The sequence below is a fragment of the Sinocyclocheilus grahami genome, unplaced genomic scaffold, assembly GCF_001515645.1.
Source record: "Sinocyclocheilus grahami isolate Dianchi unplaced genomic scaffold, SAMN03320097.WGS_v1.1 scaffold95.1, whole genome shotgun sequence".
NCBI classification, from domain to species: domain Eukaryota; kingdom Metazoa; phylum Chordata; class Actinopteri; order Cypriniformes; family Cyprinidae; genus Sinocyclocheilus; species Sinocyclocheilus grahami.
The window spans coordinates 1,235,903-1,252,008 of NW_015505274.1; the positions used below are offsets into that span (position 1 = coordinate 1,235,903).

The 16,106-nt window shown below is 38.3% G+C and overlaps 2 protein-coding genes across 4 annotated transcripts in view; one reads left to right on the top strand and one right to left on the bottom strand.

The window, feature by feature from the left end:
* The window catches only part of LOC107587713 (centriolin-like), a 36,173-nt gene extending 25,545 nt beyond the window's left edge, over nt 1-10,628 (top strand). Inside the window, exons 34-49 of the mRNA XM_016275595.1 lie at nt 757-887; nt 1,189-1,329; nt 1,408-1,534; nt 1,995-2,159; nt 2,249-2,408; nt 3,267-3,382; nt 3,485-3,702; nt 4,714-4,871; nt 4,957-5,021; nt 5,102-5,290; nt 5,882-6,086; nt 6,188-6,321; nt 7,430-7,558; nt 7,718-7,921; nt 9,467-9,529; nt 9,632-10,628. Coding sequence (XP_016131081.1) covers nt 757-887; nt 1,189-1,329; nt 1,408-1,534; nt 1,995-2,159; nt 2,249-2,408; nt 3,267-3,382; nt 3,485-3,702; nt 4,714-4,871; nt 4,957-5,021; nt 5,102-5,290; nt 5,882-6,086; nt 6,188-6,321; nt 7,430-7,558; nt 7,718-7,921; nt 9,467-9,529; nt 9,632-9,787 — 2,361 coding nt within the window. The 3' untranslated portion in view covers nt 9,788-10,628. The remainder of the gene's footprint in view (nt 1-756; nt 888-1,188; nt 1,330-1,407; nt 1,535-1,994; nt 2,160-2,248; nt 2,409-3,266; nt 3,383-3,484; nt 3,703-4,713; nt 4,872-4,956; nt 5,022-5,101; nt 5,291-5,881; nt 6,087-6,187; nt 6,322-7,429; nt 7,559-7,717; nt 7,922-9,466; nt 9,530-9,631) is intronic.
* Nucleotides 10,629-11,552: 924 nt separating this feature from the next.
* Nucleotides 11,553-16,106, bottom strand: part of LOC107587668 (ras-related protein Rab-14-like) — a 6,797-nt gene continuing 2,243 nt past the window's right edge. The window contains exons 2-9 of one of the 3 annotated variants that reach the window (XM_016275530.1): nt 15,846-15,935; nt 15,089-15,147; nt 14,891-14,944; nt 13,946-14,123; nt 13,751-13,817; nt 13,497-13,584; nt 12,525-12,555; nt 11,553-12,417 (exon numbers count right to left, since the gene is read on the bottom strand). In XM_016275530.1, the coding sequence (XP_016131016.1) occupies nt 12,240-12,417; nt 12,525-12,555; nt 13,497-13,584; nt 13,751-13,817; nt 13,946-14,123; nt 14,891-14,944; nt 15,089-15,147; nt 15,846-15,935 (745 nt within the window). In that variant the 3' untranslated portion in view covers nt 11,553-12,239. Of the gene's footprint in view, nt 12,418-12,524; nt 12,556-13,496; nt 13,585-13,750; nt 13,818-13,945; nt 14,124-14,890; nt 14,945-15,088; nt 15,148-15,256; nt 15,343-15,845; nt 16,008-16,106 lie in introns of those variants that run through there. The other 2 variants (XM_016275531.1, XM_016275532.1) reach the window with 2 other exon arrangements.

Genomic DNA, 16,106 nt, shown 5'->3' on the forward strand with positions numbered 1-16,106 from the left:
TGGTGCACCTTTTCCTACCACACATTTTTCCATCCACTCAACTTTCTATGAATATGCTTGGATACAGCACTCTGTGAAAAAACAACTTCTTTAGCAATGAACTTTTGTGGCTTACCCTCCTTGTGAAGCATGTCAATGACTGTCTTCTGGACATCTGTCAAGTCAGCAGTCTTCCCCATGATTGTGTAGCCTACTGACCCAGACTGAGAGACCATTTAAAGGCTCAGGAAACCTTTGCAGGTATTTTGAGGTAATTAGCTGATTAGGGTGTGACACCATGACTCTCCGATATTGAACTTTTTCACAATATTCTAATTTTCTGAGACACTGAATTTTGGGTTTTCATTATCTGTAAGCCATAATCATCAAAATTTCAAGAAATAAAGGCTTGAAATATTTCACTCTGTGTAATGAATCTATATAATATATGGGTTTCACTTTCTGAAATGAGTGGCAAGAAATATCTACCTTTTTCATGATATTCAAATTTTTTGAGATGTACCTGTATATAATAATTCAGTCATCACTTCCTGCGTGCTAAATATTGCTGTTTATCACAGTGTTTTTTGAATTAGTATATAAATTATTTAAATTAAGGCTTTTATTTGTTTTGTCCTCGTTTAATTATTTTGTGTACATTTATATTAGCTTAAAAGAGTAGCTTGACTACTGTTAGCTTTCCCAACACTGGTCTTCCTAAATATATACATCACCTTATAAGAAGATGCTAATGATGTGATGCATGTGTGTTTGCAGACTAAAGAGAGCGTGAAGCGCTACAATGAGGCCAGGAGGCGAGTGGAAGAGACAGAACGAGAGCTGGTGGAGATGGAACAGAGAGCTCAAGACAGTGCCACACAGCTGGTGCAAACCAAACAACAGCTCAGGTAAACACAACTGCAACACATTTCTCAGTCTGAATCCTTAAAGCTGCTGTGTGTAATTTATACAGCATCCAACAGAATTGCAAAAATAATGACAGTTTCGAAAATGTTTACCAAACAATTTTTCCGTCTGCCATTGTTGAGGATAAAAGGTAGAGCAGTGTTGAAAGCACCACAGTGTACACACTTTTTGGTGAAATCAACTTTGAAATAAAGCATGACAGCAGCATTTTAGGCTGTTCTGTGAGAGTGTATCGAGTTTTGTTTGAGCTGGAGCTATTAGCCAAAATTGAGGCTGCTGCAGGAATCTTCAAGAGGAGGTTGAGGAGCTGCAGAAAAGAAAACAGAGCCAAGAACACACTCTACATGAAGTAGAGGAGGTCCTCGCATGTCAAGATGAAAAGTTTCAAGAACTCAACAGAAAGCTGGAGAGAGCAACTGTCAGGTGTGACAACTATCATTACAGTAAATCACTGAATGCAGGAAATTTCTCTCCACTGAACTGTCTGTCTCTTCTGTATAGACTGGAAACTGCTGAGAAAGAGCTCAGAAAGACCCAGAGCCTGGAGGTGAAGCTCTTGCAGAGCTGCAGAGAGACAGAAGACTGTCTGACACAACGCAATACAGAACTGGATGAAGTCAACACTCAGGTAACAATTAAGATTAAATAGATTGTAAATACATTTATAATGCAACAAATTACTTTGGTTAAAATTAATGTTGTTTTTTTTACTTTTTTTAAACACGGTTTCCACAAAAATATTAAGCAGCACAACTGTTTACAACTTTAATAATAATAATAAATGTTTATTAAGCCCCAAATCAGCATATGAGAATGATTTCTGAAGGATCATGTGACACTGAAGACTGGAGTAATGATGCTGATAATTCAGCTTTAACATCACAGGAATAAATTACATTTTAAAATATACTTAAATAGAAAACAGTTATTTATTTATATTAAATAGCAGTAATATTTCACAATATTGCTGTTTTATGTGTGATCAAATAAATGCAGCCATTGTAAGCATTACAAAAAAAGAGACCCCAAACTTTTGAACGGTAGTGTGTTGCTAAAAAGACTTTATGGGCATCTTGTGTGGGGTATAGGTGGTGTTGCAGCAGGAGGAGCTGTCTTTGCTGGACAGGAAGATGGAGCAGTGGACAAAGGAAGAGGAAGTGATGAGAGTTAGTGTGGAGAAACACAGGCAGGGCCTGTTGGATGTGCTCAGACAGGGAGAGGAGGATGCCCAACTCTTACACCAGCGCATTCAGGTTTCCACATGCACAAAATATTAGTGCAGTGTTTAAATATCTAGGAAGAACTTTTGATGAATACTTATGAACGGTCTGGATATGTGTAGGAGCTCCATGTGGATGTGCAGTCTCTGGCTGTGCAGAAGGGAGAGCTGGACTCTCAGCTGTCTGAGAGGAGAACCAGACTGGCACAGTATAAGAAAGAGCAGCAGAAGGAGGAGGAAACCCTGCAGAACCTCCATTCAGCCATCAAAAAACATAAAGCAGGTCTGTTATAATAGAGTGGCATGTCAACATCTGGCTCAACCAATTGTGTGAGTGGCAGATGAAAGGTGTAAAGAGAGAAGGGCTGTTTTGGAAACCTCTTTACTGTTTCACTTCCATTACTGTGCTTAACAGTTAGCAGGGACCGGCGTGAGATGGTTTCTGGCCAGTTGCCGGAACAGTCACTTTACCCTGAGGGCCAGTCGTTTGTTGCCATTATCTATTGATCGTGTACATTCATTAGTTGCTCTTTTTGGTCTGGTTTTCTGTGGTATATTCTACATTAGTGACAATGTAATTAGATTTACTAAAATAAAGAAACCTAGTTATCTGCTGGATAATAGAAATGAGGTTATGTCAAAACTAAAAAAAAATGTTGCAGTTTGTACCAGTAAGATGTGTTAGAACTTACAAACAAAGTAATTTTTTGCATCATAGGCTGTCGTTTACCACCAACAAAATAAATTTATAGTTAAGTTTAAAATTTGTAGTTACATTTTACCTGAATATTCTGTAATTTTCATCGTTTTTTTTAATTAATTTTATTTTTGTAAAGAAATCTACAAATATTTCTAGCAAATATAAAAATGCATTGTAAATATAAAAATGTATCCCTTTGAAAATATAAAAATGTATCTTTTGTGGTGGGTCCAGTGAAAATGTAAAGCAAAAGTAAAAAGATTACTGCAGAAAAGATTGCAAAACAGATGCTGCTTGTGGTGCAGAAATGACTTTTTTGAACAAACTTTTTCAAACTTATTTTTGAAAGCTGGCCGAGTGGAAAAATCTGCAAATAGTATTAGTTTGGGAAATATTGTGGTTCACCTAATTAATGTTCAGATGTGTGGAATTTTTATTTAGAGCTGAAGCATGTGTTGGAAATGGTCCAGTTGGAGATTGGGGAATTAGAGGGTGTGAAGCTTCAGCATAACCAGAAACTGGACCAGCTAGAGAAGAGCCAGGAAACTCTACTGCAGGTCAGTCCTAAGCATTTAACTTCTACCTGTACTGTCTGTGCTGATGATTAATGTGAGACTGGAGTAAGTTGTGAAGTTAACATTGGAGTGTCCGCTGCTCAGGTGCGTGTGGAACTGCAGCGTGTGCAGCAGGAGCTGCAGGAGCAGCGTGGGGAGGCTGAGAGTCAGATGAACCTGCTGGAGAAAGAGAGAGCAGAGCTGCACACCCTCCAACAGAAAAGCCTCGACCTGCAGCAGCAAACAGACACAGCAGTCCAAGAGAGGAGCACCCTGCAAGAACAGTGCAGAAACCTGGAGGCCAGACGGACACACGCTCAGAGGTAACGTATGGAAAATGTAAAAGATTTTCTCACGTTTTTTTGGCATTGTCTGTACAATCATTTGAGACTTTCGAGACTGCCGCGTCAATATTTGATAGAGCTGCCACTTTGTTGTTGGTGGTTCATCTGCTCCTATATGACTTGAAAAAAATAAAATCTTATTGTGGTTGGTTGATTTTTGCATTGAGCAGTCATTTACAGGTCCTTCTTGTCTAAGTGATCAGTTATTGGCCGGAATAATTAACAATAGCTTTGTTTTCATACAAGTTAAAAAAATAAATGAAAGTTTAATTTACCAAAAACTCTTCCATCTATGCCTTCCCACATATTATTATTATTATTTTGTCTCGGCCTAGGGGAGAGAAACATCCTGGATGAGCAAAAATTTGGCAATAAATCATCAAGAGAACAAAATTGACACTTCTGAGAAAAGTGATTTCTTTTTCATACTGTAAATATGCATAAAAATACAGATGGAAATCTGGTTAATCTAGACTAGACATCATGTTGAAATACTCTTATATAGTGCACTTTTTGAGGGGACAACCATATTGTAGTGGTGTCCGTAACCAAAGTAGCCATTGAGTGTATGTCCAATGTACACTAAATGGATAGAGACTACCCATAATACACTTTTAGGGCCATGCAAAATTAGTTCCTGGGTCTTAATTATTAAATTGTTTAATTAAGGTTTATACAAGTTACTTTCTATGACAGATTTCGGGATTGTTACATTACTACTGGTGCTTGCAACCACAAACTACACAAAAGAGGCAGCCTTTCTGGCACACCAAGTGTCCGAATTTGCTCACATGTTTTCATTCAGTCCTTCAAGTGCACTATATTATTGGACTGATGTAGGGAATAGTGAATGAGGGTTTAACCTCTGACTCTTTGAGGCTAATGCTAGCACTACTTCAGTCCAGCCATACTTCAGTGAAAAAAATTTGCTGATTAAATCTTCTAAAATGATCTAGACTTGATAGGATTAATGTATTGCTGTGGTTGCAGGTGTTTGGAAGCAACAGAGACGAGGGCGAGGGCAGCAGAAACAGAGCTGCTAAGACTACAGACTGAGCTGGACAAACTACAACAGGACCAGAAAAACGCACACGACCTGCATCAGGAGATCAGCAGAGACATGGCAGCCTTGCAGCAGCAGCATGAGGGTATCTGCTCAACGGTCTCACTTTAACATCAGCTCTTATGTGTTTATTTTGATCAACACACTGAGATGCTTGTTTTTACCCACAGAGGAGTTGAGCAGATTGAAGAAACAGCTGGTGGAATCCCAAACTCAGTTAGATGAGATCAGAGAGGTGAGTTTACAGCAAGACGCTGCTGATCTACTGGAGGTTACTGTCCAGTAGCATGAAAAGTGTTTTTTGTTTGTGGTCAGGAGGTGAAGGCTGCAAGAAGGCAGCGGGAAGAGCTTGTGAAGCAACAGAAGGAGCAAAAGGCCGAACTGCAGGAGAAAGAGGAGAAGATCAGGAGGAGACAACAGAAGCTGGACAGACTGGGTCAACAGCTGCAGGAGCTCAAGGCAGAAGTAGTTATGAAACAGACACAGCTTGAAGAACATGAAAAGGTGAAGTGACACACTGTCATCTGACAGACATTTTTTCATATCCTTTATCCTTTGAAACTGGATGATGAATGATCTTAAAGGCATAGTCCAAAAGTCATCATTTATTCACCCTTTATTAAAAGTCCTTTATGGTTTTCTTTTAAAATCTCAATTTTCAATCTTAAAATACTTTATTGGAATGATAGTGTTTACATACAATAATTTACATACAGTAAAGCTGTGGCTTTAATCTCAGGGTTGCTTTTTTTAATACTGGTAGTGTGCAGGCCTTTTTTGCTACTTTTTACCATTATGAAGAAAAATACTGTAATATATGTACAGTGATAGTCTATGATTATATTGACCAAAGCAGTAGTTGGTCTTTTGAGGGAGTGCAGCTAAAAAATGAATTTTGCTGCATTTTTTTGGGTAACTCTCTTCCCTCTCAGTAACGTCCCCATTTGATCTGTTTTTGAAGAACTGGGGACACTGTGGCAGACTTTGAGTTTGTCAAAGCATTATGTCCGAGGAATGATGTGGGCTACCTGAATTCAAGTCATTTTCTGGGGGTCTTAGGGTAATGAGGTCATCATATTTGTGTCCTGTGTTTAGCTGGTGAGGATGCAGCAGCAGCAGAGCACTGATCTGGAGCTGCAGCACAGGCTGAGGCAGAAGAAGTTGCAGTCCCAGCTGCAGGCAGTAGAGAGCGCTCTGCCCCTCAGGCTGGACCAGATGGAGCAGGTCGCAGCTGCAGAAATGGACCTGCAGAGGGAGCGCAAACAGTGCACTGCACTACAAGAGCAGGTGGATAAACTAGGTGAGCTGCATGAGCAACATTGCCACGTGTTCCCTTACATTTAGCCTGATAAATGCAGATCGGCTTGCCTTTGTTGTTCTGAAGTGTTAGTATGTGTTTAGAGCAGGAGGTGTGTGAGCGGGACTCAAGACTCCAGCATGCTGTTGAGGAGACCCATCACCTGCAGCAGGGACGTCAGGAGGCCCAAAGCAACCACAGCCACACAAACAGGCAAAAACTGCAGGGAGTGGAAAAGGTGATTGGCACACTGATCCATAATTACTACACTGCCAATTTAATGGACCATAGAGCTGTTGCATAAGTGCTACAGCATTAAGGGCATTAACAGTATTAAATGGATAGTTCACACAAAATTAAATGTTGTTCCAACCCTGTATGACTTATTTCTTCTGTGCTACATAAAGGAAAGTATTTTAAAGAATTTCTTCAGGGTTTTTTTTTCTTTTTCTTTTTTTTTAAGTTGTTTTAAACCCCATGTACTTTCATTATATGCACAAAATCATTCTTCAAAATATCTTCTGATATATCTTCATGCTGTTTATTTCAGTGTTACTTTAGTATTATTTGTATACTGCTATAGTATTTATTAATATTTTGAATTAGTGTATTTTTATATTTTTGGTTTTCTTTTCAATTTAAGTTTTAGTAATTTTATGTGATAATTTTATGTTCTTTTTTATCATTTTAATAATTCTTTATATTTCTATTTAGTTTTTAATTATGTAATTTTACTACTTCAATGTAAATATTTTAGTAATTTTTTATGTTCTTTTGTCATTTGTATTAGTTTTAATTATAAAACTTATATTTAATTATATTTCATTTTAGTTATTTCTATCTAGCTTAATAAATTTTTCAGTTTTAACTTATTTTAATTGTTTCATTTCAATTTTAATTTGATTTTAGTACTTCAACGTAAACGTATTTTATTTCAGTTAGTTGACAATGCAACATTTCTAATTTTTTCAAGTTTTTTTAAGTTTAATTTTTTCATCTAAAGTTTATATTTTATTTTATTTCAGCTTTATTTTAGATATATAAATGTAATTAATAATATCAACACTGTAAAGGTTATTTATCTGATATTTGGCAATTGTAAGATTATCAGCATTGGCTTGCTTGGCCAACTATAACAAGTGGTTGTAAAATATTTGAAGAAATGAGACTGCCATATTTCATAAAGCAGTAATCCAATAGAATTAGACTGTAAGTATGATACTGTCACGATTGGGTATATTGTGCTGACTTTATTATTTCAACATTCCTTTATTTTACAAAGTCACACTCCGGCTGTGTGCTTTGCTATGGTTTATAGCCGTCAGACTAACTTGAGCTTGTTTCAGGAGCGTGTACGGCTCCAAAGGGACCTGCTGACTGTGGAAAAAGGTGCTCAAGAAAACCATAAACAAGCCAGAACGCTGCAGGAACAGCTCAGAACCATTTCCCAAGAGCTGCTCTGCCTCAGAGACAAGGTACAAACAGGAAATAGCACTGTAACTCCACATCTGTTTGCTGTAATAGATCTGTTGCAGATAAACATATTTGTTCTACTTGTTTGGGCTCATTTTTGAAGCACATGTGCTAATCTGTAAATATGAGGAAGATGAATGGCTGTCATGTGCCTCTCTCAGTTGCAGTGCCAAGAGGAGGGCAACACTCGGCTGTGTGAGATCAAGGACAGTGTGCGCTCTGTGAGGTCACAGGGGAAAGTGGAGCTTGACAGTGGGCTGAAGGAGCTGGAGCCGCCCTCTAGTGCCTCCTCAGACACAGACAGCCAGAAAGAGAACCATACCGGTGTTACACTATCCGTGGGGAACCCAGCATACAACACTAAGGTGAGCCTTTCCATATGCACCTCCTAAACAAGTGTTTTAGTATGGGAGGTATGGGTGTAAAAATACACAGATTACTGTAAAGCAGTGGTTCTCATGTAGGGGACCGGGGCCGTCTTGATGACAACTATGAAAATTATTTCAAATAAATCAAATCGAGCACTAAAATAGGTTAAAACTACTAACCTAAACCACTAAATCTAAATATTTATGATTTAAATTCACCTTTCTTAAAGGGATAGAGCCCAACAATTCTGTCATAAATTACTCACCTAAACTTTGGGGATATTTTGAAGAATGATGGTAACCAAACCATTTCGGTTGTCACTGACTTCAGTTGTATGGACAAAAAATACAATGGAAACCAGATGGAACTGAAACTGTTGTGGTTACCAACATACTTTCATTTTTGGGTGAACAATCAGCTTTCATTTAATGTTTCTTCGCAGAACCAGGGTTTCCACTCTTTTGGAAAACCTCGATATACTGTATGAAGTAGCATCATTTTGAAAGTGTGATTTCTAGACCTGGAAAAGTCAGGTAAATTCATAAAATCTTCAAATGCAATGGGCATTGTTTTTTATAATGAATACACATTTTACTAGTTATGGCAAGCTTTAAAATATTTCATCAGGTAGCAGTCGCGTAAAAATATATTTTTAAATCCTTATCCTACAATCTAAATATTTATGATTTAAATTCACCTTTCTTAAAGGGATAGAGCCCAACAATTCTGTCATAAATTACTCACCTAAACTTTGGGGATATTTTGAAGAATGATGGTAACCAAACCATTTCGGTTGTCACTGACTTCAGTTGAATGGACAAAAAATACAATGGAAACCAGATGGAACTGAAACTGTTGTGGTTACCAACATACTTTCATTTTTGGGTGAACAATCAGCTTTCATTTAATGTTTCTTCGCAGAACCAGGGTTTCCACTCTTTTGGAAAACCTTGATATACTGTATGAAGTAGCATCATTTTGAAAGTGTGATTTCTAGACCTGGAAAAGTCAGGTAAATTCATAAAATCTTCAAATGCAATGGGCATTGTTTTTTATAATGAATACACATTTTACTAGTTATGGCAAGCTTTAAAATATTTTATCAGGTAGCAGTCGCGTAAAAATATATTTTTAAATCCTTATCCTAATTCATTATCCAGGATATTGTTAATGACTGTAGAATAACCGTAGAATAATTATAATTGAAATTAAATAATTATTTTCATATATAGATTATAGTACGTTTTGAAAACAAAATTAGGCTTTTGAACATTGTTGTGGACTGCAGTGGCCTTTGAGTCAAAAAAAAGTTGGCAACCACTGCTCTAAAGTAACATTTACTTAATTTTACAGCACTGAAAAAAGATAAAAAATTACCAAAAAGTAGCTCATATGACTTTGTTTTGAAGATTTCTTCAGCTCATATCTTATTTCTGCTTATATATTTTCAAACCTGGCACTTTTGCAAACCATATATCGTTAATGCATCAGGAGTTGAGATGCAGTCAACAGTCCTAATGTTGATCTTTTGCTACAAACAGGATGAACAGTGGCGAGGCGAAGCACTGAGGGAGAGACTGAGGCAGCAGGAGGACCACTTGAAGGTACAGCCAAATCTTGATCGTTTGATAAGCTAACGAACTTTGAGACATTGAATTATATTTTGTCTAAGATTTGAAATCTGAGTGTCTGTCCATGCTATCCAGGTTCAACTGCGCAGACGCATGTTCTCCCAGCAGGAAGCTCTGAGTCAGCGCAGACTGCAGACTGAAGGCAGCATTCAGGGTCTGCGCAGACATGTTGACAAACTGGACCAGCTCCTCAGCAACTCTTCCAAAGACTCCTATTATTTGAGTGACTAGGAAGCTCTGCCAAAACAGAAACAATACTCCACTGAGCCTCACTGACATGAGGAAATATCAGAAAAGTATCCAAGCAGCATATGTAAAGAAGGAACTCATTTCCATTATTTGTCAGATTATGAAAGCAGGTGGTTACAGAGGAGTACAGATCTTATCAGAGGAGCAGTTTGATTAAACCCGCATCAACCAGAAAAGCACAGAGAGAGCATTGAGCCAGATCCACGAGACCATCTCAGTGACTTCCTGCTTCAGTTAGAGCAGAGGCTGGATGTGTTTCAACCTTCTTTATGCCAGATAACTAGGCTGGCATCAGCGCTTTCCATACACAAATAAGAAAACTGAAACTTGAGGTAAAAATAAGATGGTGAAAGTTTATTCTCTACCTCTTGATTTGTTCTTGTAGCTTTATGAAATTATTTTTAACACAAACTGATATGTGCCTTCTTAACGTTTGCTCATGTTAAAATAGACAATGTCTCGTGAGTGTTTACAGGTGAAACAGATGGAGGAAGGTTTCATCATGTGATGTCGTTGATGCACTCATGTCATTGCAAAAAAAGAAAAACAGGCCGTGCTCTGGAATTATTGTTCATTTTTACATGACTGTTGTCAAAAATGACCTTGTATTCAAAGCCAATATATGCAGAGTATTTATTACAGCACTTCTCTTTATATAGTTTGTCTCAAATCAAAAACAACTTAAATTAAGTGTGCAATATATGCTTGTCCAGTTTCTCGTCTCATTATTGCTCATATACAGTGCGACCAATCGTGTATGTGGACAAAAACAGTCTACAGTATTGTCTTTATTAACATAATTACAAACAAAAGTCACTTACAGAAGACATAACTGAGCAGAAGATTCATTTTTGCAGATGTCATTAAGATGTGAAAAAAGCAAGACGGTAGGCGCAAATTAAAAATGGATTTTCAGCTTACAAAACAACACGTCTAAAATCTACAATACACAAATTTAATAGAAAATCACTTTTGGAGTGCTTGTTTTTGCCTTTTTATGTTCATTGCAAATGTTGCATGATGCTGGTTGCCGCATCAGCCCGTTTGAAGTTCTTTTTTCAAATTGCTGTGCTAATCAGATCTGGGCCGAGTTTCCCCACAATGATGTTTCTCATGCCTATTTGTTACATATTCATAACTTTTAAGATATTAACAACTCCATTAGGGGAAACCATGATGTCTGTAAAAAAACAAGTTGTATCATGCATCATGCTTAAGCAACCTTTAAGAAACTCAGCTCTGTGCAAAAACATGATCAGTGTTTGGAAATCAATTTAATGGAATGCTTTTGAAAAGGCAAAATCTCTATTACAAGTGAATTGCTGGAATTCTTTCGATAAAAGCTATACGAGGGTTTTGAAAAAAACCGGGCAGCACATCAGAGGGAACAAAAGCATATAAGGCAACTGAAATTATCGATGTAAAAACAGTATGAACATCTTGATATGATGAGGGTTTGCTGGGCCTGAACATTCGGTACATGATTCTCCTGTCGGTCTGTTTTTCTTAAGCTACTGTGATGTTGAAATTTTTACAGATGCTCACAAACAGACCGAAGGGGATCTGAAACCTCATAGTATGAAAGACTTTAGACCTCAGTAACACAAAACAAGCTCCTGGCCCTCGGAAAACCGAATCAAAACTGCAAAGTGCGGAAAACATTCTTCAGGACCTAAAATGTGTCCCGTCCTTTTCAATATATTACTATAACAGTTACTAAATTAAAACAACTGTCTGAATCGACTGATTTTTTTTTTTTACAATGGACCTTCCATTGAGATTCTTCTCAAAACAATACTAATCCTGTATAGTACATGTATATTATTTCCTGAATAGGTACAAACAGGGATAAATATTTGGTGATTGGATGTGAAACTGCAAAAACTAATTTCAAACAGAATGCAATATTTCAGTTTTAGAATGTTTAACAAAATGTTACAATATTGATGCATATCCTGCTGATCACTTCATCATGTCAACACGAATAACGTCTGCCAATATTTCGGTTTCATTTACATTACTCTAGTATTCAGACAGCTCCTGTACATGAGATGTTTAGTTTATGGTTATGCACATCACGTCTGTAAAGGATAAACCCAGCATTTCTTCAGTTTATCGACAATAATCTTCTCTCTTCAGGTTTAGTGTTCAGCGGAGGAGCCGTCCTCCCTCGAGTGCTTCCTGGGAGCACTGGGATGGGTGCATAAGAGAAATAAGCAAAACAACTGAGGGAAGACAGGAGAAGAGGAGGAAGGGAAGAAGAGAGCAGTAAGGAGGGAATTAATTTCATTACACCTCCAGAGCCATCTGGCCCCAGACTCCATGAGCAATCATACCGGAAGGGGAGAGGCTTTTAGATACAGAGGGAGGCAAAGGTGGGATGTGGGAGAAGAAAGAATAGAGAAATATAGAGAGAGTGAAGTCTTCATGGTCATTAACAGCTGCAGCCCTCCTTCTGGGGCTGTGCGTCACTGCTGAGCCGGCCACCCTGGGGAGCGGTGGGCTTATGCTGGACCCCTGACTCGGCCGCATTCAGGTCCAGGCTGCCGTCCTGAATGTTCTGGTAGATCTTCTTTGCGGCTTCAAGGAATGCATCCTCCACATTCTCGCCTCTGTTGGAGGGACATTTGCAGAGATGTTATAGAGGACTGAAATGTGAAATACATTCTACAGACGAAGAGTGTATGCTGTGCCGGCAGATGGTCTAAAGGCCACTTACGTTTTTGCGCTTGCCTCGAGGAATAACAAACCTGTTTAAAAAAAAATTGGAGATGTGAAAGTGAGCGTGGAGTGTCCTACAATGTACAGTGAACCGCTTCATCATTTTGATCTAAAAGCAGTTCAGTTTAAAGGAACTGTTCACCCAAAAATGAAAATTTGTTTAAAATTACTCGCCCTAGATGTTTGTTTCTTCATCGGAACAAATTTGGAGAAATTTTGTATTACTTCACTTGCTTGCCAACTTGCTTTGCAGTGAATGGGTGCCGCCAGAATGAGCGTTTAAACAGCTGATAAAAAACATCACCATAATCCACATGTAATGACTCCAGTTTATCAATGAACGTTTTGTGAAGCAAAGCGATGAGTGTTTATAATAAACATAACCCATCATTAAGGCATCTTAACTTTAAACCATTGCTTCCTGCTACAAGTCCTCTATTTATAACATTGCTTTCTCCAATAGAAGTCGTCTCGTCTTAATCAGTAGAGAAATATGCACAGATCAATCACTGTTTACAAGCGAAAACAGTCCAAAACAGTTCTAAACCAGTATGTTTGTGGATTTTGCTGTGAGTACAACAGGAGATGGTTATGGACTGGTATTTTGGCCAGAACTGACATTTTAAAAAGCCTTAATGATGGATTTGTTTCTTACAAACATGCAGTTTTTCGCTTCACAATGTGTTAACTGATAAAATGGAGTCGTGTGGATTATTGTGATGTTTTATCAGCTGTTTGAACTCTCCTTCTGACGGCACCCATTCACTGCAGAGGATCCACTGGTGAGCAAGTGATGTAATGCTAAATTTCCCCAAATCTGTTCAGATGAAGAAACAAACTCACCTACATCTTGGTTGTTTTTAGCAAATTTTCATTTTTTGGTTAACTATTCCTTTAACAAAAACCACTTGCCCAAATAAAAGACCTTGAATATTCTAACTTGTGTTTTCTTCTTAACCAACCACCTTACCGTTTTCTTCAGCAAACTGCTTGGCCTCTTCATATGTGACATCACGCTGGGCTTCTAGGTCTGCTTTGTTACCAATTAGAATGATCACCTGAGGAAAGATTCAGATTGTCTTACACAGGCTCAAGTTTGGTCTTTGTGCAAACCACATCTGCAGTTAAAATATGTATGGAGCTCCAACTCCATTCACTCAAATGGAAATGTAAAGGCATCATTTACCAAGTTTGAACTGTTGCTGAAGCTAATAAGGAACTTACAGTATTGGGGTTGGTGAGATTCCTGGCATCAGTCAACCAGCTGCTGAGGTGGTTGTATGTGCTTCGCCTGCAAACAACACGAATCGCATTTGTTCCTTGTTGTGACTTTTAAAAAATAATATGATAATAAGCGCAAATCAAAAGGTAACATCAAACAGGTAATGTCAATGCAATCAGAGCAGAATACTGGTCTACCTGGTGATGTCATACACCATGAGGGCCCCTGCGGCTCCTCTGTAGTAGCTGCGTGTGACGGCGCGGAATCTCTCCTGTCCAGCAGTGTCCCAAATCTGAAGCTTCACCTTCTGCCCACTCACTTCAATAATCCGTGTGCCAAACTCAACGCCAATTGTATGAGGACAGTCGGCCATAACTAAAAAGAGTGAATAAAAAAAACGTATGTTAGACGAAATAAAAGGACTTTTCATTTTAAATAACGACAAAAGGTTTGTAACCAATAATCAACATAAAAAGGATAACATATACTGTATATGGTAGTGTTGTGTAATGTAGTATAGTGGCTCGATTCACAGTCAATGCTGTGAACTTCATCTCTGCATGTGAGTTTGCATGTGACCGTCCCTTGGGAAGATCGCTTGGAAGAAGCTTTTGAAAGGAAGCTCTCCAAGTATGAAGGACTCCTCAGCGACTGCAAGCAGGCAGGATGGAGAGCGAGGTGCATCCCAGTTGAAGTTGGATGTAGGGGGTTTGCAGCACGTTCCTAGTTAGTACCACGTTCTAAATATTTATTTTAGTGTAGTTGTATTACAATAGTAATATATTTCTGTTTTGGAAATAATAATACATATAAATGAATAATATATTATCATTACTATTAAATAATAGCTATTGGGCCTGAGGAATCTCAAGACAATAGTTCATAAGAAAAAATACGTATTTGTTATGATTACGGTCAAGTAGATGAACTTAGATACTGTTCAAATTTTATGCCCTTAATGTTGTGGTAATTTTCCCTGTGGTATCAAAATGATATTGGATCGAATATTGATGTTTTGCAAGTTATTGTATCAAAATGATTAATTCCAGTATTGTGATAAAACTAGCAGGTGGTGTTAGCCTGTATCTCAAAATGCACTTTTGCCTTGTTTTAGCGTAATTCATACCACTCTCAGCACTTACATTTCTTTTCTGTGAACTGGTGGAGTAAACATGACTTTCCAACCCCCATGTCACCTATAAAGACACCAAATGGTTCATACACATGAAAAAGACAACAAAATGTCCAAGAAAGCATTAAATATTATGAAACGTTTATATAACATATTGTATGTTCTATAAGGCAACGCACACGCAGTAGAAAACAGACTACTCACTTACCAATAATGATATATTTGAAAATATAGGAATAGTTATATGGTGCAGTCGTCATTTTTGCTCTGGAAAGAAGAAAAATGATTCAAAGCTTAAAATGACACATTAACCCATAAACAGTCGAAACAAACCAAATATTGAGAATTCATAGCAACAAGATGAAACCACACTGACAGCAATCCAGCAGCGCTCAGCTGACCGACTGTCCTACTATTGTCTATTAAGACACGTTTCCCTTTTCCTCCATAAGTTCACCTAACCTCGGTAGTGAGCGTTCAGGACATATTCGGGATAATAACGATGCGGAAATGACAAGCAAACACGTTAGTTATGTAGATGTAAATATATACAGGTACAGAGTAACGTGACACTGAGCTAAAGGAGCATAAACACTGACTGCAGCACCACCATCAGCCAGCGCCATGACTGACTAATCAGCTAATCACACACTCCTGTCAGAGGTCTCGCAGCTATATGCTAGACCACACCTAATAAAAATCACACCCAAGTATTTTTAACGCTTAAGCCAGCAGCACTTGTCTTTCCGTGTCGCATTTCAGACGATACATATGTTAATGTTGAGCATTAAACGACTAGTTAGCGTTAGCTGACCCCGCGCTGAACCAAACCCAGAGATGCTAAAGCTAACAGCTACTACTAAAATCAGACCAGTAACGCGTTAAAAACAGTGGCAGTCGTTAGTATCTAACGATTTTGAAACGTAGTATTGTGAAATGCGTCTTGTCATGTGTTCATCCTTTACCTAAAATATAAATTCAAGTGGTTTTTGGAGGTTTGAGTTGGTCTCGGCGTGTGTGAGCCGTCCGGCCGCTTTCTTCCTCTAAAAGTGCTGCTAGGATGAAAACACAAAACAGTGAGAGCAGCGACCTCTACTGGAGCAACAGCACCCCACACACACACACACACACACGCACACACACACACACTCCTCTACTGGAGCAACAGCACCCCCCACACACACACACACACACACACACACACCTCTGCGCGCGCAACAGCACCA